General features: G+C 42.8%; 1 protein-coding gene across 6 annotated transcripts in view; it reads right to left on the reverse strand.

The window, feature by feature from the left end:
- The window catches only part of FAM168A (family with sequence similarity 168 member A), a 198,909-nt gene that overhangs the window by 47,209 nt on the left and 126,881 nt on the right, over positions 1 to 24,819 (reverse strand). For 4 of the 6 annotated variants that reach the window (XM_055282898.2, XM_055282893.2, XM_055282896.2 and 1 more), the window contains one exon: positions 21,187 to 21,274. In XM_055282898.2, coding sequence (XP_055138873.1) covers positions 21,187 to 21,256 — 70 coding nt within the window. In that variant the 5' untranslated portion in view covers positions 21,257 to 21,274. Of the gene's footprint in view, positions 1 to 21,186; positions 21,275 to 24,013; positions 24,774 to 24,819 lie in introns of those variants that run through there. The other 2 variants (XM_063641388.1, XM_055282895.2) reach the window with 1 other exon arrangement.

The following is a 24,819-nucleotide window of genomic DNA, read 5'->3' on the forward strand; positions in this document are numbered from 1 at the left end:
TCCTCCTGCCTTAGCCTCCTGAGTAGCTGGGACCACAGGTGTGCACCACCTAATTTAAAATTTTTTTTTGGAGAGCCAGGGTCTCTCTATGTTGCCCAGGCTGGTCTCTAACTACTGGGCTCAAATGATCCTCTTGCCTCAGCCTCCCAAAGTGCTGGGATTACAGGCATGAGGCACCGCACCTGGCCTAAGCTACTGTTAATCAAGTCTTCCAGTAGCATATTCTGGCATTTATAACTGATGCATAGTGAGTGATCAAACAGTGGAGCTGAGATTCAAACACAGGCAATTCTTAACTACTAAGCTACATGAAAAAAAAATCTGGCACTGGATTTACTAGGGAATGGGTACTCAAATGATGAAAATAACTATAATAATATGAATCACTCAGCCTACCTTCTTAAGGCTCCAAGCTCCTCTGGAAACTCAGGATGGTTAGTAATCTAAATTACAACAGAACTGCTTAGGATCAGGTCCCCTCTTTGGACACTGTGCCCAGCCCTCTTGTCTGCATTTCAATTCAGAGCTCCCAGCTCGGGATCCACACTAAGGCGGGGAGAGGGTAGGAAGGTTTGGAGTCAGGTCTTAACTCTTTGCCCATCCCCACCTATCTTATGGTACCACAAAGATTTCAGGCCTCCTGCCATGCAGGCATAAGGCAACAGAGTTCAATGAACTCAGCATAAATTTACAAATTGTGACAGCACTTGTGGTGACAGTGAAGGCCAAAGCTTCTCCTTGGTAGACAGAGACCTTTGGAAGTAACAAGAAGTATGGTTTTGTAGCTTAAACAAGACCAAGGACTAGTGATTTTTCTGCATCTTCTCCTGCTGACAGCAGTAATAGCAAAAATCTGATTTAGACACTTAAATTCAAGTACCTTCCCCACCAGCTGAGCAATTTTCAAGTAATCCCACTTTCGACCTTACCCAACATGAGTCCTTTTAAAGCCAATTTTGGGGGCCAATTATTTAGTTTTCCTAAAATGTGCAAGGAAAAAGAGAATTGTTGGCTATCCTGCTGGAAACTGGCTTGCATCCCTGTGTCCAGGGTTTAGGACCACCCAATCTGTCTTGAGAAGGTGCCTGTCATAGCTGACACATGTGTGACAGTTGACACATAACCTGCTTCTAAAGTTGTTTTGAACTTGAAGGAATTATGACATTCATGATGGCAAGATTCCTAGACAAGCTCACAAAATTGGGAGAGAAGAGGAAGACTATGGAACATTTACTAAATGGGAGATAGGTCCATTAGAATCATCTAGAGAGCTTGTAAAAACACCGATTTTGCTGGGAACCACCTCTAGGGTTTCTGATTCAGTAAGTCTGAAGCTGAGGCCCAAGAATTAGCATTTCTAGTAGGTTTATAGGCCCAGGGGTTACATTTAGAAAATCACTGCTATAAAGTATAAATCAATTATTAGTCACAGAGACTTTGGAAACCGACAATTGGGCACCTCCAGATGCTGGAAAAGTTTCTCCATCCGTAAGAAAAGGTTCACTGTATCAGGATATTCACCTAGCTTTTGGCCTTTTTTTCCTCCCCAAAACAAAACAACCCCCCTTCTCCACTTCCCTCCCCTCAAATCTACACTTGATCTTAGCCAAAAGGCCGAGAAGCGATGCCTCCCCCCAAATCTAAACAGCAATAGTGACAGGTTTCAGCTGGTTTCTTTTTATGGACCAGACAGACCCTGAATGCTCAGAACATAGGGAAATGCCTGTGGGTTTTCACAAGGCAAAGCTGTCTCAAAAAAGATGCTTTGATCCATCCTTCCTTCCTTCCTCCCTCCCTCCCTCCCTTCCTTCCTTCCTCCTTGCTTTCTTCTTTTCTTCTTTCTTTTCTTCCCTCTGTGGCCCAGGCTGGAGTACACTCGGCTCGCTGCAGGCTCCCGTGATTCTCCTGCCCCGGCCTGCGGGCTGCCTGCGATTGCCGGCGCGCGCCACCACCCCTCCCTGGTTTTTCTCCTTTGGCTGGAGGCGCGGTTTCGCCATGTCGGCCAGGCTGGTCTCCAGCTCCTCACCTCGAATGCTCTGCCCGCCTCAGCCTCCCGAGGTGCTGGGACTGCAGACGGAGGCTCGCTCACTCGGTGCTCGCTCGGTGTTGCCCGGGCTGGAGTGCGGTGGCGTGCTCTTGGCTCGCTGCAGCCTCCACCTCCCAGCCGCCTGCCTTGCCCTCCCAGGGTGCTGGGATTGCAGCCTCTGCCCGGCCGCCGCCCCGTCTGGGAGGTGGGGAGCGCCTCTGCCCAGCCGCCACCCCGTCTAGGAAGTGAGGAACGTCTCTGCCTGGCCGCCCATCGTCTGGGAAGTGAGGAGCGACTCTGCCCGGCCGCCACCCCGTCTGGGAAATGAGGAGCGCCTCTGCCCGGCCGCCCCGTCTGGGAAGTGAGGAGCGCCTCTGCCCGGCCGCCCCGTCTGGGAAGACGTGAGGAGCGCCTCTGCCCGGCCGCCCCTTCTGGGATGTGAGGAGCGCCTCTGCCCGGCCGCCCCGTCTGGGAAGTGAGGAGCGCCTCTGCCCGGCCGCCCCGTCTGGGAAGTGAGGAGCCCCTCTGCCTGGCTGCCCCGCCCCGTCTGGGAAGTGAGGAGCCCCTCTGCCTGGCTGCCCCGCCCCGTCTGGGAAGTGAGGAGCGCCTCTGCCCGGCCGCCCCGTCTGGGAAGTGAGGAGCGCCTCTGCCCGGCCGCCCCTTCTGGGATGTGAGGAGTGCCTCTGCCCGGCCGCCCCGTCTGGGAAGTGAGGAGCGCCTCTAACCGGCCGCCCCGTCTGGCATGTGGGGAGCGCCTCTGCCCGGCCGTCTCGTCTGGGAGGTCTACCACAGAGGCCAGAAGCAATGTGGGGGCTGGACGTGGTGGCTCACGCCTGTAGTCCCAGTACTCTGGGAGGCCGAGGCAGGTTGATCACTTGAGGCTAGGAGTTTGAGACCAGCCTGGCCAACATGGCGAAACATATGAAAAATACAACTGACCAACCAACCAACCAACCAACCAAGCGACAACAAAACAGGTCTACCCTGGAGTCGTACTCTAATTTTTTCTATTTTCCTCCCTTTCTGATCCTTTATCCCACTTTCTTTTTCTTCCTCTTCCTTCTCCTTCTTCTTTGTCAAATAGAGGATTGAGTTATTATCATTGATCCATACAAAGTCCCTCTCTCATTTATTTTCTTTAATTCCCACCCCCCATTTCTATTCCCCATCTTCCCATGGGCAACCTTCCTAATATGTTTGATATGCATCTTTTTGTTTGTATGTACTTTTAGAAAATGTTTATTGTTTTGTGTGCAAAAAAAAAATTAAAAAAAAAAAAGATACTTTGAGTTCAGAAGAGGAATTCTCCTAGAAGTTCCAGACAATATACCCTGAAAGAAAGGACAAGTCTACAGTGGAGGTTCTCTGATCTCCCAAAGTATGCATATACTACTACTAGCTGCTACTAAGAAAAAAAACTCTTAGACCAGCTTATTCCACAACACATCTGTGGTTACCATAGTAAGAACCAGGAATGAATAGGTGCAAGGATGGAGACAAGTGTGTGCATGCGTGATATATATTAGGGGTTGGGAAGACAAACATAAACCAGATAATTCTGAGAACCCCTTCATGGTAGCTTAGGAGCTATCTAAATGGGTTACAGATTGAGTTGAGATACTGATTCCTTAAGCTCTTAGGCTGTCTGGGAAGAAGGTGAGGCATAAGAGCTCCTGGGCAGCTTTGTCTATCTATCCAGAGTTCCCTATAAATAACATCATTTTCTATGTGAAAGCACTGGCTTAGAGCTAAATGTGAATCACTGTTTAGAGAAGACCCTCGGGACAAAAAGTCTATTCCAAACTCTCAGGTCAATTTGCCAGAGAGATTTATGGACCTCTGAAAAGGCTTCATTATTAGAGGTTTGATCATTCAGTCCTTCATTCACTCAACTAACCAATATTAATTGAGAGTTCACTTTGTGTTAGGCACTTTGTGTTAGCACTGAGAACACAATGACTGCCTGCAAGAGCAATGGGTATTACTAAAGATATAAACAATTATAAGACAGTCTACAGTCATATGCTGCATAATGACATTTCAGTCACTGACCGCATATATGAAGGTGATCCCGTAAGATTATAATACTGCATTTTTACTGTACTTTTTCTATGTTTAGATACACAAACAACCATTGTGTTACAATTGCCTGCATTATTCAGCGCAGTAACATGCTGTACAGATTGGTAGCCTAGGCTATACCACATAGCCAAAGTGTGTTAAGTAGACCATCTACGTCTGTGTAAGTACACTCCATTATGTTTGCACAACAACAAAATTTCCTAATTGTTGCATTTCTCAAAATGTATCCCCCTTGTTAAACAGCCCATGACTGTAAGTTAACTATGTAGCTTAGTGGTTAAGAGCATGAAACATCCCAACTTAGGCTTGATTCTGGCTTCTCTACTTCCTGGCTCTGTGACAGAAACAAGTCCTTTCATCTTTCTTGATTTGTGTCTACATCTATTAAAACTTGGATAATACAGATTAAGTAAGAGACACCTTGCAGCACAGCTGCCAGCACTGCCACCACCTTGAGTCAGGAGAACCAAGCCCAGGCTGGGGTGTTGGAAGTCTGGGGATTCCAGCCTCAGTCACTATGGACAGTTTTTTCTTCATCTGTAGCTCTCTGGCCACACCCACTCCTTTACATTCAGGGTAGACGAAGAAGATAATACGAAGCATGTGCTGGCATTAATTATGCTCTGCTTCACCAAGGGGGCTAACAATGAGTGTAATGTGGTAGAAGGTGTAACCTGGAACTATGACCACCAAGAGATTACAGTCCCTCTGGCAAAGCTCAAGTTGTCCTGTCAACCCAAGTTACAATACGCAATGATATTTCTGAGGAAGAGGAGGAAGCTGAGTTGTGCCCTATCCTTCCTGCTAAAAAGCAGTGGGAATAAGCCCTAACCCTCACTGTTTAGCTAGCTGCCTGCTACATGTGCCATATACCATCTTCATGGACACGACTGAAGAATTCTGAATGTCTCTTCTCTGATGAAAAGGAGAGTCTGGGGTGAGGGGGTGAGTGGGAGGGACTTGGGCCAGTGCTAGAAGAGAAGGAGGCCTGTCCTCCCTAGGGCCCTGGTGTTCTGGTCCTATACCATGTCTAGGGCTTACCTTTTCTCTAGGGGTGGGAAGCACTCTGAACTTCTATCCTGACCCTCTCTCTTCATCTACCTATGAAGATTGGAGGTCAGTATCCAAAGCTCAGGACTACACATTTTTAACCAGTTTACATTTTTGGATGAAGATTGAAATAAAATGGTGTGGAATGTTTTGCAAAAAAAAAAAAAAAAAAAGATTAAGTAAAATAATGACATAATTCTCAAACTGGGTACAGGAACTCCTGTGGTTACTCAACACTATGCTGCAGGGTACAAAAAAAAGTAATGAATAAATAGGCGCACCTTCCTGGGGTGTTAATTTTACCAGACGGTAAATAATTTGAAGTGTTTGTTTTATAGAAAACAAGTACAACTATATAATGGTGCCTTAAGGCAAAATCCTTAGGAATTCTGAAGATAAGACATAGACTTCAAATAAATTTTAACCTTGGAGTAGCTGCTGTGGGCTATTCACTCCTGCATCAATCCAGAAATGAATTCATTCTCCTCTGATAGCAGGTACACTTTGGTAGAAAAGTTTCCAAAACAGGGTGTATGGCCCGTAAGGGCCCTCAGCAAACAGCAACCATTACTGTTATTCATAGATAGCTGTTATAATAAACCCATCCACTAGAGGAACAAAATGGGTGGGGAGAGGGGTCCTCTCTACCCAGACACCATTGTTTTCCCAAGCTCTGGACCTCTCTGGTTCCTGACCAGAATCCCTGTGATTCTATGGGAAGCAGAACTCTGGGAAGCTGGCTAATTCTGACCACAAATGCAAAGGAGTTCTCTTCGAAAGAGAGATCAGCACTAGTAAAGTTACTAATCTCAACAGCCTCCTGGGGACCCAGCCTGCAAGCAGTTAACCCTCAAGATAAGAAAAATCAGTACAATGATCAATGCAGCTCTACCCATGACTAGACCTGTCACATTTAAAAGGTTCTTCTAGATCAATTATCTCCTTAAAGTCTCACAAATAAGTGACAGATAGGGTAGGTACTGTTATTCCTACCTTTACAGAAGAGGAAACTGAGGCCCTTGGAAGTAAAGGAACTTATTAAAGTTTTTAGAGGCAAAGCCAGGAGTCAGACTCGGGTCTTCAGACTTCAAGAACAGGCTCTCCCCACTACATTAAGCAACAGAAACCATTCCAATGAGAATCTATGCAGCACAGCCAAAAGCTCTTCCAGTCCTGTGTCAACATCCCACTGATTTTCAGCTGTATTCAGGGCCACAAAAATTATATTACCATTGATTAAGGACTATACATAACTAATAGAAAGCTAAATTAAATTGCATGAGCTTAATTAGCAGGAAAAGGGAAGTCACTCACTGGTAGTAGCTATGGCTATACTTGACCTTTCATAGGATACTTATGGACAGGCTGGCTTTCATGGTCTATCGAGCTTGCCCAACAACGTCAGAAGCTCCAGAGAAAGAAGCCCTGGACTGTCATTGTAGGAGAGGGCGCTGAGTAAGGGTACTGAGCTCACCTCATCTTATCTGTTTCTGAACCCTTCATTAACAGCAGGGATTCCAAGAAAGAACACAGAAAAACTGCATTCATAAGAAAATGCAAAAGAAATAGACTAAGGGAAGGAGTCAGCCAGTTGATTTATAATAAAAGAGTTCTAACAAAAATTTAAAGATTAACACCCAGATTGTTAGAGCTAACAGGGAAACTACTAAACAACTCACATAAGCCCCTCATAGCCTAGATGAGAAAGTGAAGGCAAGGGAAATGGGTGGAACTTGTCAAGTGTCTCCTAGTTGTTAGTAGCAGAATCAGAATTACAACTTAGTAACTCCTCTCCTCTCATGCTTCAAGATCCATGCTTGCCTTCTCAGAAGGCTTTCCTGACACCAACCTCTTGATAGGGACAGGGGGCAGAGAAATTCTTGGCAGAAAAGAGCAGGTCCCTGGCGAAACCCCACCCTCAAGCCAAAAAGCCTGAAACCTCGGCCCAAAGTGAGAACTTATATCTCTGTTTTCCTGCTCAGATGTTGCCTTTTCCTAAACCACCCATGGTCCCACCCCATCCTGTGCCTATAAAAACTCTAGATTCAGCTGGTAGACGGGACTATGGCAATAAAATCTCCTGCATTTACCACCCTTCAATTCGTTTAGGCGACCTCATTTTTCCTGGATGCCAGACAAGAGCTTGGGAGCCACAAGTGTGGATACAAAAAGGCTGGCACACTGGCCCTTTGCACTCGCTGGTGGAAGGCAGCCTCACACAAAAAGGCAAAGGGCCCACTGGGCTGTTAACACTTAAGCTGTTCATGGACAACAGAGCTAAAAGAGCACTGTAACACGCCCTCTGGGGCTTCAGGAGTCGCAGGCAGCCCCACCTGGACACCGCCTTGGGGCGCGCACAGAGTTCACTGATGCCGGAGCCCAAAAGCGGCCGGCTGGATCCTGTACTCACTTGCCTACTGCTCCCTTCCACAAAGGGTTGAGCATGGCAAGCTGAGTAAGCAGAGTTTGTTCCTGCCAGCACCCAAAAGCACTTGCTCCAGTTCCTGCACTGGTTTGCTCACACGCTCCATCCCACAAGGGGTAGACAAGGGTGAGCTGAGTAAATGAGGCACCCCTGTCGCAAGTCCGGCAAAGGGGTCAAGAAAATATCCTGCTTCGCTCTGACAGTGTTGTGGCCCTCCTCTATATACAACCATGCTTCCACAGCAATTTGTACATTTATTTATTATGTTAGGCTTTTGGAATACAGTGGCACATCCCTCTGAGATAGTATTTGTCTCAGTGTATTCTGTCTTCTTATACTTGTTTTTCCATTTCTTACAGATCTGTGCTGGCTAAGGTGGAGAGTCTATGGAGGTACCATAAACATAAAGAACACACAATCACTGTGTGTATGAGTCTTTATAAAACTAGTAATCTTACAATCTAAAGAACAGAGTACACAACAAAACTGGAAGGTCAGAATTCATCCAGTCCAGTCATTTAGGCCCCCTCCTATGGCAGTGGAATCCTTCTCACCTGGATGCCTAATCTATAAAACAGGCAGGAGCAGATCTCTACTGGAGGGGGAAAAGAGCACCTATGTGGCTTACTGCTTTCTCTTTTAACAGCTCCTAAGCATCCTGAGGTGCAATCTCCTAATTTTCTGAATAAGGAAACAGCTAAAATAAAGGAACTTTTTAATTCTAGGCTCTCCTTTCATTCAGCATGAACCAAAGAAAAAAGTAGGGCCTTTGGAGCCAGGCAAACTGTAAGGGAATCTTCTATGACCTTGGAAAAGTCATTTGACCTCTCTGCATCAGTTTTTTAACTGATCAGTTTTTTAACATTTATCTTCTAGGGATGTCATGAGGATTAAATGAAATCAGATATACAAAGCATCCAGCTTGTGCCTGGTACAAGCTCAATAAATAGCCACCATAGAATTACTCTTACTTGAATCAGGCTGGAACCTGGTATTCCCTAGAGCTCTGTTCAGCAAATCTGCCACCATCAAAGATTGGCTTACCATAGAAAAGATGTGACCACCAGCACCCCTGGAGGGTGGCAAAGCAGGTTTAAAATACCTTGATGCAAAACCTTAAATAAAATCTCTCCAGACATAAGCAGCCACCTAAATATTAATTCAAAACTCTCAGCATGGTAATGAGTAAAGATTTTTCCCCCTGCCAGGGCAGAAGACAGGTAAGAAAGTGAGCTATAGGACAATTTTCCATCATTTTATAGAAATTTACCAATGACTGAATATACTGCTATGTCTTGAGCTAATTGTGAGAATCCATCATTGTGAACAGATACATGGAAAGCATGTCTCTCACTGTCATGCAGGGTGATGACCATTCTTTATTTGCAAAGAATATTGTGATATATCAAGACTTTAGCCAGAAAAAGAAAAAAAAAAAATCCTTGCCTGATACTTTCTTTTATGCAATGGTAACAAACTACATGACACTGACAGTTTTTCATTGTTATTGTTTTAAGGATAACTACATTGGGAGCTCTTTTCCTATTCTGCCTTTGTCCATAGGAATCCTCCACCTAAACAACTACTGAGCCAGCAGAAACTATCTGAAGTAACTATTTTGGAATTCCAGAGTCTAATCAGAACACTTGCAGTATGCAGAGGGAGAGTTTAATGAAGAGGCTGGTAAAATTTTCAGAGAATTTCAGCCTTTTGCCCAGCGGCTACCATCCTCCAAGTCCCGGGTGCAGATTGCTGGAGCTAGACGGGCAATAAGGACCTTGGCCTCCAAATATGGGGGTTATGCATTCTGATTGTTAGTTTTGATCACTGAGAGGCCAGCACAGAGGCTGACAGCCATGGTTTCAACCTCCACTGGCCAAAGCAGATTCCAAGGCATTTACAAGAACAGATGAATGAATAAATAAATACTGTACGATTCTACTTGTATGAAATATCTAGAATAGGCAAATTCATAGAAACAGAAAGAGCCAAGTACAATGGCTCATTCCTATAATCCTAGTGACTTGGGAGGCTGAGGTGAAATGATTGCCCAAAGCCAGAAGTTTGAGATCAGCCTGGGTAACAGAGAGAGATCCCTTCTTTAAAAAAAATTTTTTTTTTTTTTTTTTAAATTAGCCAGGCACAGTGATGTACACCTGTAGTTCCAGTTACTTGGGAGGCTGAGACTGGAGGATCCCTTGAGCCAAGGGACTTCAAGGCTGTAGTGAGCTATGATCACACCACCACACTCCAACCTATGGAACAGAGTGAAACTCCATCTCGTTTAAAAAAAAAAGAGAAACAGAAAGAAATTTAGGGGTTACCAGGGTCTAGAGGCAGGGAAAAAGATGAGTAAAAGAAGAGTTATTGTTTAATGGTTACAGAATTTCTGTTGATGAAAAAGTTCTGGAAATAGTGGGGATATTTAAACAATATTGTGAATGTACTTAATGCCACTCAATTATACACTTAAAAATAGTTAAAATTGGCCAGGTGCAGTGGCTCATGCCTGTAATCTCAGCACTTTGGGAGGCCGAAGTAAGAGGATCAACTTGAGCCCAACAGCTGGAGGCTGCAGTGAGCTATGATTGTGCTACTGTACTCCAGCCTGGGTGACAAAAAAAAAAAAAAGAAAGAAAAGAAAGAAAAGAAAAAAAAAGGCTAAAATGATAAATTTTGTATTACATATATTTTAGCATAATAAACTTTTCGTAAGTATACCCATATTTCACATAAGCTGGCTTTTATAAGCTATATGACCTTGAGAAAGTTACTTAACTTAGCTGAACCTTATTCCCTCATATGTAAAATAATAATAGCTCTCCCTTGAAGGATTATCATAAAAATTGAAGACTACGTTTGTAAAGTGCCTGGCACTCCACTGACAGTAATTAATGGTAGTTATTACTATAATAACTAACAGCAACAATAATATAATTTGTATAAACTAATAATGATAATTTAATTCAACATATATTTAATGAACTAACTGCCTACTCTGTTGTGGGCACAAGAAGTACATAATTTCTGTCCTCAAGGAGCTCACAGTCTAGAAAAACATACAAATAAACAACTTTTTGTAGAGAACAGGAGGCCAAGGAGAATTTAGGAGCAGAAAAATAATAACCCAACAACAGCAATACTTCTTTGTTTGGGAGAAAGAGTTATTCTTCTTTACAGAGGTGGGAAATCATTTTGTAACCCAGGAAAGTAAATCAGTCACAAGCAAGGGGGTGTAGCTCAGTGGTAGAGTGGGTGCTTCGCATGTAAATCAGTCACAAGCAAACATGTAGTTTAATGTGCATGATTCTTGCCCTGACAAGGTTTAATCCATCTGCTTTTAGCATCACACACAGTATCTCAGACAGATACAAAATCACTGCTTATATGGACAACAAAACCCAGAGAGGACTTGCCTGACACTTCGGTGGAGTGGAAAGAGCTTGGATTTCTGAGTCTTTCCTCATCTGTAAAATAAATGTTCTAATAGAAATTTCTTTCTTTCTTTTTTTTTTTTTTGAGACGGAGTCTCATTGCACTGTCGCCCAGGCTGGAGTGCAATGGTGCGATCTCGGCTCACTGCAACCTCCGCCTCTCGGATTCAGGTGATTCTCCTGCCTCAGCCTCCCGAGTAGCTGGGATTACAGGCGGCTGCTACCACGCCTGGCTAATTTTTTTGTACTTTTAGTAGAGATGGGGTTTCACCATGTTGGCCAGGCTGGTCTCAAACTCCTGACCTCATGATCTGCCTGCCTTGGCCTCCCAAAATGATGGGATTACAGGCGTGAGCCACTGCACTCAGCCTCTAATAGAAATTTCTACCTCACAGTGCTTGTTGTAAGGATTAAATGAGATCACAAATGGTAATTTTAAGTTGTCAAGTATTGTGCTTCTTATGTATTATTACATGGGGTTTTGTGAGCCTTTGTTCTCACATGCTTCAAAGAAAACTTGTCATAGGAAAGTCAAACTTTGTTTTTGTTTTGTTTTGTTTTTATAGATGGGGTCTTGCTCTGTCACCCACCCTGGAGTGCAGTGGCGTAATCATGGCTCACTGCAGCCTCAACCACCTGGGCTCACGCAACCCTCCCACCTCAGCCTCCTGAGTAGCTGGGACAACAGGCACGTGCCACCATGTCCAGCCAATTGTTAAATTTTTTTTGTAGAAATGAGGTCTCACCCATCCTGGCTAACACAGTGAAACCCCATCTCTACTGAAAATACAAAAAAATTAGCCAGGCGTGGTGGCATGCGCCTATAGTCTCAGCTACTCAGGAGGCTGAGGCAGGAGAATGGCATGAACCCGGGAGGTGGAGCTTGCAGTGAAGTGAGCCAAGACTGCACCACCGCACTCCAGCCTGGGCAACAGAGCAAGACTCTGCGTCAAAAAAAAAAAAAAAAAAAGGAAAAAGAAAAAAAAGAAATGAGGTCTCACTATGTTGCACAGGCTGGTCACACTTTGTTTTTAAAAGTCGAATCTCCTGAGCAAAGCAGCTGCCACTCAAAATGAGCTAGCCTAAGGCTGACTACATAGGTAATACAAGAGGTTTGAAGACAGCTCTTCCTTGCTAAATAGCTCAAAGGAATTGTCAAATTTCAACTATCATTGTTCTAAAAAAGAATAATTGCTATAAACGAAGTAGGCAAGGAAAGAGGGTCTCTTGTTTTCTCTGAGGGTCTCTGCTGTCTCCATATGACTCAAAAACAGAAAAGTCTCCCTGTTCCATCTGGTCCATCCAGAGGGGTTGACCAGTCACAACACATAATCCAAATGAATTTTTTTTTTTTTTTTTTTTTTTGAGACGGAGTCTCTGTCGCCCAGGCTGGAGTGCAGTGGCATGATCTCAGCTCACTGCAAGCTCCGCCTCCCGGGTTCATGCCATTCTGCTGCCTCACCCTCCCGAGTAGCTGGGGACTACAGGCGCCCACCACCACGCCTGGCTAATTTTTTGTATTTTTAGTAGAGACAGTGTTCCACCATGGTAACCAGGACGGTCTCGATCTCCCGACCTCGTGATCCACCCGCCTCGGCCTCCCAAAGTGTGGGGATTACAGGCGTGAGCCACTGCGCCCGGCCTCCAAATGAAATTTTTATTCACCTACAAAGCAGAAAAAAATCTCTCCCGCACTGGCTACCTGTCCCAGACTCTCCTTGCCATATCAGAGGGCTACTCATTAGCAAGGATAGACAAATCACAGGAGTCTTTTCCTCAAACCCATCTCATACTTCTCTGCTGTGACCTCCTTCACTCATTAGAGTCTCATCTCCTTCCCTTTATTTCTTGCTTCTCCCCGCTTTCTTCCTTCAAAATTTACGGAGAGCCAACTCTGTACCAGTCCCTGTGCTAGGTGCTGGGGATATAATGATGTCGAATAATAAACAAAGGCTACTAATGCTTTTTTTTTTTCTTTTTTTGAGACAAAGTCTCACTCTGTCGCCCAGGCTGGAGTATAGTGGCACAATCTCGGCTCACTGCAACCTCTGCTTCCTGAGTTCAAGCGATTCTCCTGCCTCAGCCTCCCCAGTAGCTAGGACTACAGGAATGTGCCACCATGCCTGGCTAATTTTTATATTTTTAGTAGAGACGGGGTTTCACCATGCTGGCCAGGCTGGTCTCGAACTCCTGACCTCAGGTAATCCACCCACCTCGGCCTTCCAAAGTGCTGGGATTACAGGCGTGAGCCACTGTGCCCAGCCCATCAAAGCACTTTTGAAGTAAGCAGACACTATTATCCCTACTTTATAGAAGAAACTCAGAGAGGTGGGAAATGACCTAAGATAAGAGAGTTACCTTGTTTAAAGAAATCTAACTAAGTGTCTTGGAAATTACAAAGCAGCTATAAGGTGAGCAGAAAGAGAACTAGATTGGCTGCCAGAGGTCTGGGTTCTACTTCCAGCTTTGACCTCTATCTGTCTATCCATTTGTTGAAAAACTAGTCGATATTCATGGCATGCAGGGGCCTAGCTGGGTATTAGAGATACAGGAGTAAATCGGATACTGAATTCATTGTCAATCTTTTTTTTTTAAGACAAGGCCTCCACTCTTGTCACCCAGGCTGAGGTGAAATAGTACAAGCATGGCTCACTGCAGCCTTTACTTCCTGGGCTCAAGTGACCCTCCCAACTCAGCCTCCTGAGTAGCTGGAACTACAGGCAGGTGCCACCACACCCAGCTAATTTTTACATTTTTTTATAGAGATGAGGTCTTGCCATGTTGCTCAGGCTGGTCTCAAACTCCTGGCCTCAAGAGATCCTCCTGCATCAGCCTCTTAAAGTGCTGGGATTACAGGTATGAGCCATGGCGCATGGCCCACTGTGAATCTTAAGTGCTTTCCTTAGGCACTTATTAGACCTCAAGTTTCTCATCTAAGAATAGGGTTGGATTTGATGGTCTCTAATAATCTTATAATTCTAAATAAAAACATAATACCAGCCACCAGCTGGACTGAGAATACAGATAAATAGGATGAGCAGGAGATGGCTGGAGATACCTGAATGCTAAGGTCATAAAAACTTTCTATTGCAAGCTAAGGAGTTTGGACTTTATCCAAAGGACAGTGAAGAGTCATTGAAGGGTTTTAAGCATGGAGTGATGTCAAATTTTCAAGACAGAAAAATGATTATAGCTATGTTATGTAAAGAATAGACTGGGGACAGGGGTATATGAAAGGAGTTAGGAAGTCCAGTTAAGAGGCAACTTAAATAATCCCAGAAAGAGTAATAATGACCTGAATGATAACAGTGGAAAGATAGGGAAGAAAAGTCTAATCTAAGAAAGGTAAAGGAGGTTTTTTAAAAATAAAAAAAGAACATTTCATATTCGTTATGATGGCTATTATTTAAAGAGAGAGAGAGAGAAAAAATAAACATTGGCGAAGCTGTGCAGAAATTGAAACTTTTTTTTTTTGAGACGGAGTCTCGCTGTATCGCCCAGGCTGGAGTGCAGTGGTGCGATCTCGGCTCACTGCAAGCTCCGCCTCCTGGGTTCACGCCATTCTCCTGCCTCAGCCTCTCCGAGTAGCTGGGACTACAGGCGCCTGCCACCACGCCCGGCTAATTTTTTTGTATTTTTAGTAGAGACGGGGTTTCACCGTGGTCTCGATCTCCTGACCTCGTGATCTGCCCGCCTCGGCCTCCCAAAGTGCTGGGATTACAAGGAAACTGAAACTTTTATAAACCACAAGGGAGAATGTAAAATGGTGCAGCCACTAGGAAAACAGTATGGCAGTTCCTCAAAAAATTAAAAATAGAATTACTGTATGACCCAGCAATTCCACTTCTGGATATATACCCAAAAGAATTGAAAGCAAGGTCTTCAAGAGATATTTGTACATCCATGTTCATAGCAGCATTATTTACAATAGACCAAAAGCAGAAGCAACCCAAGTGTCCACATACCACTGCATGTGGCATATACATGCAACAGAATATTATTATCCAGCCTAAAAAGGAAGGAAATCCTGACACATGGATGAAACCTGAGGTCATTAGGCTGGGTGAAATAAGCCAGTCACACAAGGACAAATACTGTATGATTTCATTTATATGAGCATCTAGACTAGCCAAATTTATAAAGATAATAAGTAGGTTGGTGATTGCCAGGAGCTGGGGGGGAGGGTGAAATTAAGAGTTATTGTTTAATGGATATTGAGTATCAGTTTTGCAAGACGAAAGGAGCTCTGTGAATCAATAGTGATGACCGTTGCAAAACAATATGAATGTACTTAATGCCACTAAATAGTACACATAAAAATGGTTAAGATGGCTGAGCACGGTGGCTCACGCCTGTAATCCCAGCACTTTGGGAGGCTGAGGTGGGTGGTTCACCTGAGGTCAGAAGTTCCAGACCAGCCTGGCCAACATGGTGAAACCCTGTCTCTACTAAAAATACAAAAAGTAGCCAGGCGTAGTGGTGCATGCCAGCTAAGAAGGCTGAGGCAGGAGAATTGCTTGAACCTGGGAGGCGGAGGTTGCAGTGAGCCAAGATCGCACCACTGCAATCTCTGGGCTATAGAGAGAGACTCCATGTCAGAAAAAAAAAGAGAAGGGACAGGAGGGGAGGGGAGAGGAGGGGAGGGGAGGGGAGGGGAGGGGTTAAGAGAGCAAATTTTTTAAAAAATTATTTATTTATTTTTTGAGACACATTTTCACTCTGTTGCCCAGGCTGGAGTGCGGTGTCATGATCTTGGCTCACTGCAACCTCCACCTCCCAGGTTCCAGCAATTCTCATGCCTCAGCCTCCAGAGTAGCTGGGATTACAGGCGTGCACCACTACACCTGGTTATTTTTTGTATTTTTAGTAGAGACGGGGTTTCGCTTTGTTGGCCAGGCTGGTCTGGAACTCTTGGTCAAGTGATCCACCCGCATCAGTCCCCCAAAGTGCTGAGATTATAGGTGTGAGCCACCGCACCCAGCCAAGATAGTACATGCATTTTACTGCAATCTTTTTTAAAAAGGCGGGACTTAATAACTGGCGTTAGAAGGCAAAAGAGGCAAGAGTATCAAGGATGATGTTTTCTGATTTTTAGGAATAGGCAGATAGTGGTATTAATCACAAAATGATAAAATATGGGTTACAGGGGAATGATAAGATAATGAGCTCAGTTTTAGACGTAATAAGTCTGAGCAAAGCATGAGACATTCATGGAGGAGATGTTCAGAAGACGGCTGGATAAACTAGTCTGAAACTCAGAAGAATGGTTTGCCACAGCCCTACGGTTTATGAATCATCAGCCTATAGATAGCAGCTGAGGCTAAGGGAGAAACAGAGCCCTTGTGCAACATCAACTTTTAATGGATGAGCAGGGGAAGAAAATTCTGAAAGGAGACAAATTCAAGAACAGCTGGAGAAGAAGAAAGGGAAAACAAACAAAAATAAACAAACAATTACGGTCAATGAAAATTATGGAGGCAATGAAAGCTTGCTTCAAGAAAGGGGTAAGGTGTCAAATGATATAGAAGAGTCAAATTAGGACAAAGGCTAAAAAGGGTCCACTGGATTTAACCACAAGATTATATTCATGAGAACAGTTAATAAGAATTCTCTTTAGATGCTCTTCTTCAACCATAGGTGAAAAAGTAATTAAGTGACCTTGGAGTTCTCTCCTGAGCAGAGGAGATCAGTTTGAACATCAAAGGGGGAGTTGTGAGAGCAGTTTCAGGAATTAGAATCCATTTTCCAGGCTCATCTGAGATCCTAATCACTGTACTGTCCAAGACATAGCCATGTATGCTAGAGCAGTAAAAGCACCTACTTTGTAACTGGGGTTAGTTTGGGCTCTGCTATACAGTGTGACCTTAGAGAAGCTTAATTTCATCTGCAAAATTAAAACTATCTTCCAGAGTTGTTACAAAAAAAAAAAAAAAACACATACAAGGGAAAAATCCCACAAAAGTTCTTTGCAAAGAATAAACAAAGTACAAATGTCAGTTAATCAAAACCTCCAACAGGTGATCCTTACAAAGTTTTAAGCAAAAACAGCAATCTGGGGGGAAAAAAAGCCCCGCCACTGGTTTAAAAAAAAAGAAAAGAAAAAAACATGGTAGTCTTTGAACAGATTAATTTCCTAGCCTTCTAACCTTGAGAGTTGTACCTTTTGTTAGTGTATTTGTAGCATTTAGACCTATGTTTTCTACTGGCTGGAACCAGGATATTTATTAAGGGTCAACACAGGAGGAGTCAGAAAGAGCTCTTGAACTGGAGTGGGCTAGCAGAGGAATGTGAAGTGGCCACAATGGAATGAAGAGAAGGGAGGATGCTTGTTATTCTGTGGTAGAGAGACAATGAATACACAGACCCAGATGGGGAGACATGGGTTCCAGACTCAACCCCAACACTTTCTTCAAAACACTTCTTATACTCCATCTTTTCACCTATAAAATGATGGATTCATTTAAGGGCTTCATCTGTTCTCCCGTTTTAGAATTATTTTCTAATTGTGTTTTGGAAACTTTATCACAAGTCAGTGGCTAGCCCTGTTACATTTATTACTCTCAGCTGTCGTGTGAGGAAGGCATTCCTAACCCTGTTTTATCTTTTTTTTTTTTTTAAAGCAAATGATAGACTGAGGACCAGAAAGCTTGATAACTTATCTGATGTCATATAGCTCTTAAGTGGCAGAATAGGGTCTGTAATCTAAGTCACTAACTCTGTCCCATGCTCTTTTCCCCGTAGGTATATACTCATTGCTATGCATTACAACAACCACTGAGTGTCCACTATGAGCCAGGCACGACACCAGAAGCTTTATAAACATTTTCACCGACTACAAACCAACCATCTGTATAGGTCATTATTCCATTTTACAGTCAAGGAAACTGAGATTCAGAAAGATTACTCAACCAAAGTTCCATAGTTAATTAGTGACAGAGACCAGATTTCAGCAGAGATCTGACACACTCCAGAACACATACTAGACCCCTGGGTGATGCTTGGACACTGACACAATCAGAACATTTTAGAAAAGAAAAGATAAGAAGAATGTTGAGGTCTTGACTACACTCCAAAATTCTAACAGAAAAACCTTTATGAAGCTTTTGGAAAAAGAAATGCCCTGGTCTATAAACAGCCCACTGTCATGGTGAATCTAGGTAAAGGGTATTCAAGTGTTCACTGCACTTATTATCTGTCCTAGTCAGCTTGAGCTGTCATAACAAAATACCAGACTGGGTGGCTTAAACAACAGACATTTATTTCTCATAGCTCTGGAGGGTGGAAGTCCAAGATTAGGGTGCCAGCATGGTCAGGTTCCAGTAATGACTCCCTTCCTGGCTTGCAGATGGTTACCTTCTCGCTGTGTTGTTACACAGCAGAAAGAGCTCTGGTGTCTCTTCTTCTAAGGGAACTAATTCCATCATGAAGGTTCAACCCTCATGACCTCATTTAAACCTACAACGGTTCAATCTCCAATTACCATCCCACTGGGGATTAAGGGTTTCAACATACAGATTTTGGAGGGACACAAACATTCAGTTCATAATATATAGTCTATGTTTAAACATTTCAAAGTATGTGGCATATTACATTCTCTAAATTCACTCTGCCAAAATATATAAGGAGCTAGTTATAACCACGTTATAGGATTGCTGCAAGTGTAAAAATAGGTATTTTCTGTAAAATACTGAGCTCAGGTTTTGTCACACAGTAAGTACTCGGTAAAGGGGCTTTAAAAGGGAGAGAGAGAGAGAGAGAAAGAACACTGTCAATTGGCTAGAAGACAGCTGCTTACTGGAATACATTGCACCACAAAGCTATATTTTATTTCCCATCTTCAGACTTCAAGAGAATTTCAAACCAGGAGTGTTTCCGACTCCTCTGTTCCCTGCAGCCACCATCCCATTTCCTCTGAAGCAGATGACAGTACAATGGACTTGACCCCCTGTACTTTTGCCCTCCTGAGCCTACCCCAAAATGCTGGCCAGGAACAGGTTTCTAGCTCCTCAAAGGGAAGCTTTCCTAGCCCTAGAAATGGAAAAGACAATCCTCTTCTTTATCATGGGGAAGAGAGAAAGCAGCACATATTTTAAGACAGATTAGCTTACTGTAACAGAAAGCACATATACTTTGAAACCACAAAGAACTGAGTTCAAATATTTTCTCATCCCTTAGAAGCTATATACGTTAGACAAGTCACATGACCTGAATTAAACTACCATAGTTTTTTTATCTATAAAAACTATAGCATTTATGATTAATGAAATTATCATTAATATATAGTACCTAGTATGTTCTTACCAAATGATAATACTTTTAACATAATCATATAAATGCTTACTGTAATGCAATATATTTGGCATTTGTTTATAAATTCTCTTCACTTAGATCTTCCATTTCCAGTAATACAGAAGAAAAATAACCTGAAAATCTGCCTACTGCATAATACCTAGAAAAGCTGGATGAAGTATAACAAACATCGTATTACATAGAGTTGAGATTTTAAGAAAGAAAAAGAAATCCCTATTACTCAAAAAATGAAGAGGAAACTAAAAATCAGGAAGTCTGATATTGGGCTGCTTTGGGGAGATATTTTAGTCTAGGCACTCAAAGGGCTTGCTTTTTATAGCCACCAGGGGTAGGAGATAGGCTGTGGGCCCTGGAGCAGCCAAGAGCTGCAACTCAAATTCCCCTGCATAAAGTTGGGAGCTTGGAGGAGTCATAGTGTCAGTTAAAAAAAGAAAAAAAAAATCCAAAAGTACAGAGATACAACAGCCAAGGTTGGGTTAAAAACTAAAGGTATCCCTACAAATTTGAAACCTTGGCCTGTATGAAGTCTGAATTTATACTGCTTATGTGGAGTTTATACTATCTGTGTATATATCTGTGTGGTCCTAGAATCTACAGCAGGGAATTAACTTAAAACAGTTCCAGGCTCATAATATTCCTTGGTGATTAATAGAGACAAAAAAAAGATCCTCCTTTCCTCTAGAGGAGTACAAATTATCTTGTTTGATTCTCACAACTGTCCTATGAAATGGATAATATTTTGGCCCATTCCCAGAATTATCTAGTATGAAATAGATAATATTATCCCAGTTCATCAAAGAAATTAAGTCTGGGGAGGTTAGGGCAAGTTGTCCAAAGTCACCCAGCTATTCTCTGACAGAGCGGGGATTTGAACCTGATTGTTCTCCAGTCAGTCAAAACACATTATCGAGTGCTACTATGCGCCAAGCAGAGATAAAGTCTGTTCTCTTTCCAATTTTGGAAATTTGGAAAATTTGACAAAGTCAATTCCCCTTCCAGATTTACAATGTTTAAATCTTGATGCAAATCAATAGATAAATGCAACTGTTCTCTTCCTTCTCTAGTTCAGCAACTTAGTAAGAAGGCAGCCAGGATCAAAGCAAATAGGAAACCAAAGCCCCACAGGGTTCCTCTGGGCTCTATCTGCCAAAGCAGTTCAGTTCCCTCTGGCAAAGGAACTTAAGTTGCTGGAACACTCTGAACTGGAAAGGGGAAAGGCAACAAGCTCCATGAGCTAGTAGGGTGTAGGGTACTGCCCCATGAGTCCTGGTTACTGGAAATTAATTTTGTTAGAATAAATATACAAATAGAAATTCAAACAGAAAATATTTACTGTTAATTTAAGTAATAAGGACAATGAAACTGTTGTGATAAACACAAACATGGGAAATAGAAAGTTAGTGATTAACAGTTACAGTTATATGAGGCTCAAACTCCAATATATTTCTGAATGTTAATTTGGTTGCATAGCATTGAGAAAATCCTGATTTAAAAACATAAGCAGATGTAAATGGTAGCATTTTTTAAAAAAATTAACAGGCATTCTTAGAAGCTTAACACACTGAACATCTAACACGTATTCATGTTTTATAAAAATAGTTCTCAATATTTTAAAATAATCAAATGAAATGTTTGCAGACTCCCTAAAACACTCTCCTGGTATTTTTATAGAACAAAGTTGGGAAACAACCACACAACAGGTTCTCTGAGATCTTTCCACTGGACCTCAGACATATCTTCTGCATGTTCCCAAACTTTCCCAAGACTTTTGGAGGTGTATGTTAGGAGGAGGAGCAAGTTATTTGGTAATATCCTTAACCACCATTTCTCAAAATGAGAGCCATTCTCACACTACTCACCCGTGTAGGCCATGTTCTTAGGGTTGCCATAAGGAGCCCCAGGCTGCACGGGGCTGTAAACAGGGTTCATTGTGGAAGACTGAGGATCCTACAGAGAAAACAAAGAAAACAGCACTGATTATTGATTGTTCATTCTTCTGACATCAGCTTCTCCTCCATAATCTTCAGTTTTCCCTGAAAGGAAAGCATCAGGGTGTAGTGGAAAGAAGACTAAACAAAAAAGCCAATTTGCTTGTACTTAGCCCTATGCTAAATACTTTCCCCATTTTACAGATAAAGATAGTAAGGAGCAAGGAAGTAATATAACTTGCCTAATGTCAACCCAGGCATTTTGGCTCTCAGCTCAGTGTTAGTCCCACTATCCCACAGACAGCTCTGGCACTAGAGTACTATGTGGCACTGGCCATGTCACTTCCCCTGTCTGGACTCCAATGTCCTGATATAAAATGAATTAGTTTAAGATCTCTGAGGTCCTTTCTAATTCCAATGTTGCTAGTCTAAGAGTTGTTAAAGGATATGCTTTCTACGGTTCACTAGTGGAGCTTGGTGTCTGGTGATGAGCAAACAGACTGCTGGAAGGAAAAGCAGCGTCTCATCCAACCCTTACACCTGCAGAGGACAAGATACCATTTACCAGCAGCTTTAAAAACAGAAAAGGGAATTTGTTGCCACTGATACTTTTAATGCAAACAAGGAAATATGGCTAGGATTTCTCTCCAAATTTATTCAAGGGAAAGAAATAAACTTGGAAATTTGTGTGCAATAAGTATCACCTGCACAAGTGCTTCGTTAATTATCTTAATGAAGCACATTCTCCATTCTGATTAATGGAAAATCTGTCATTAAGCTCTATTAGCCAGCCAATTTGTCCCACCTTGTTTAGGGAGCCTTTCCTTACTATATAGCCTGACACATTTGAAAATGTGTCTCCAAATATATGATTTACACATCATAAAAATCAAACAATTCCTTCGTAAGTTCACAAGATAGATGGGCAATTTTTTAGGTCATTAACTTCTCTTGTATCACTTCAAAATAGAAAACAAGTCAAATGTTGAAGGCAGGCAGTGAACAGCTGGCAGGATGACAACTGCTCTATGATTAGTCTGTCTAGGGTTCAAAAATGAGATGTGGAGAAAAGGTGGGCTAACAAGGAGAGGAAGCTGGGACCATCAGATAAGCAAAACGGAAAATGCCACTGGCCAATTTCAGAGGACAGAATGTCCTAAAACATACGTAATGTGTAGCCCTGGCAAACTACCCCAGGGCAACAAGCTAGATAAAATTACCATCAGCCAACAAACTGAAACTAGAACAACTTGAGGATGAAAGTTAAAGGAGTTATATATATATTTCAGTTAAACTTAAGGGAAAAAAATATTCTCACAGCCAGAGTTATCTAAAAATATACCCAAGTAACGTACACTCTCTCTCTCTAAATAAAAGCACTCTCCTCACAGAGTACTGAGACATTAATAATGAAAAGAGATCATAGATGTTTTTGTTTTTTGAGACGGAGTCTCACTCTGTTGCCTAGGCTGGAGTGCAGTGGTGTGATCTCGGCTCACTGCAACCTCTGCCCCCTGGGTTCAAGCGATTCTCCAGCCTTAGCCTCCTGAGTAGCTGGACTACAGGCACGTGCCACCATGCCTGGCCAATTTTTTGTATTTTTAGTAGACACGGGTTTCATCGTGTTAGCCAGGATGGTCTCGAACTCCTGACCTCGTGATCCACCCGCCTCAGCCTCCCAAAGTGCTGGGATTACAGGTGTGAGCCACCGCACCTGGCGGATCATAGATGTTAAAACAAGTTGCAAACTGTCAAGTGACATGCAAATGTAAATGATGATGTGGCAATGTTGCTCATGTGACAACAACAACACAGAGACTACTTGTACTCTTTTCAGCTTTGGGTCTCTCTTCTACCCAACCAGTTCTCTGCCTGGTACATCAGGGTGAGGAAGACTGATAAAGTGCTGCAGTGGTTTGAATGTTTCCCCCCAGAAAGCGTGTGCTGGAAGCTTAATAACCATTTTAACAGTAATTAAGATGTGGGACTGTTAAAAGGTGATTAGGCCATGAGGGATCTGCCCTGATGAATGAGTTAATGCCATTATTGCAGGAGTGGGTTTATCATGGTGGGCGTGGGTTCCTTACAAAAGGATGCGTTTGGCCTCCTCTTGCTCTCTATCACCCTCTTTTTGCCCTTCTCTCTTCCACCATGGGATGACACAGCAAGAAGGCCCTTGACAGATGCTTGTACTCTGATATTGGACTTCCTAGCCTCCAAAACTGTGAGCCAATACATTTCCATTCATTATAAATTACCCAGTCTGTGGTATTCTGCTATAGCAGCACGAAAAGGACTAAGACAAGTGCTAAGCAGTACAACTTGCCTGTAAACATCTGAGCACTCTCCTACTGAGAAGACACTCTGTGTTGCTGATTGTGGACAAAGTACAAAATTGCTTTTTATAATCAAAGAAACTCATCAGCTTTGAAACTGGTCTCCTGCTGCTCCAAAATGAGGGCCACTGCCACAGGAGGAGATCATGCCTGGGGTAGCACTCCATAATAGCATCAATTCCAATCTCAATTAATGACTGACAGAAATGAGATCTGCCAGGGTTTCAAACTTTAGAATATGACAGCTACTTTTAGGGAGCTGCACAAGGGTAGATGGGATTCCCAGCTTCTAAAGGAAGGTTGGCCATTTATAACAAAATCTATACTGTAAATAGCTTCAGGGACAGGCTAAAAATGAGTAGGAAGATCATAAACTCTACAATCAGGCAGATTTAGGTTCAAATCCTGGATCTGCCACATACCATGATGGGATCACAGGGTAGTCCTTTAACTTCTGAGTCTCTGTTTCCTCTAACCTCAAAATGGGAAAAAAACAAAAAACATACTTTGTAAAAAAAAATTTTAAATGACAGGTTCATTAAAGTATAACTTACGTATAGTAAAATTTTACCTCTTTTAGGTATATAGTTCTATGAGCCCCTGAAAAAGTATTCAGTTGTACAAACATCACCACAATCAAGATATAAAATATTTTCATTACCCCAAAAAGTTCTCATACATTTGTAGTTAATACCACCCGCCTTCTTCAAAAGCCTTACGAATAAAATCCAAACTCTTTCACAGAGTATACAAGATCCTTGATGCTCTATCTGGGATGGGGCTCAGAAATCTGTGTATTTATGTTCCTAAGGAGATTTTGATGCCCAGTTTGAGGACCATGCCTTAGCCTTTCTTTCCCAAATGCCATTTCTCTCATATAGGCTGTCTAGAGGAATTGAGATACAGCAGAGAACAACAAACATTTCTGCTTACACGCTAGTTGGGAGGTGGGAAGAGAGAGAGATTTTTTTTCAAGTGAAAGATATATCAGATGGCAATGAAAACTGTAAAGCAGGGGTTCCCAACCCTGGGGCCATGGACCAGCACCAGTTCATTCCATGGCCTGCTAGGAACCAGGCAGCACAGCAGTAGGTGAGTGGCAGGCAAGCGAGCATTACCACCTGAGCTCACCTCCTGTCAGATCTGAGGAGGCATTAAATTTTCATAGAAGCGTGAACCCTATTGTGAACTGCTCATACGAGGGAATCTAGGTTGTGTGCTCCTTGTG

The sequence above is a fragment of the Symphalangus syndactylus genome, chromosome 6, assembly GCF_028878055.3.
Source record: "Symphalangus syndactylus isolate Jambi chromosome 6, NHGRI_mSymSyn1-v2.1_pri, whole genome shotgun sequence".
In the NCBI taxonomy this organism is placed as follows: Eukaryota; Metazoa; Chordata; class Mammalia; order Primates; family Hylobatidae; genus Symphalangus; species Symphalangus syndactylus.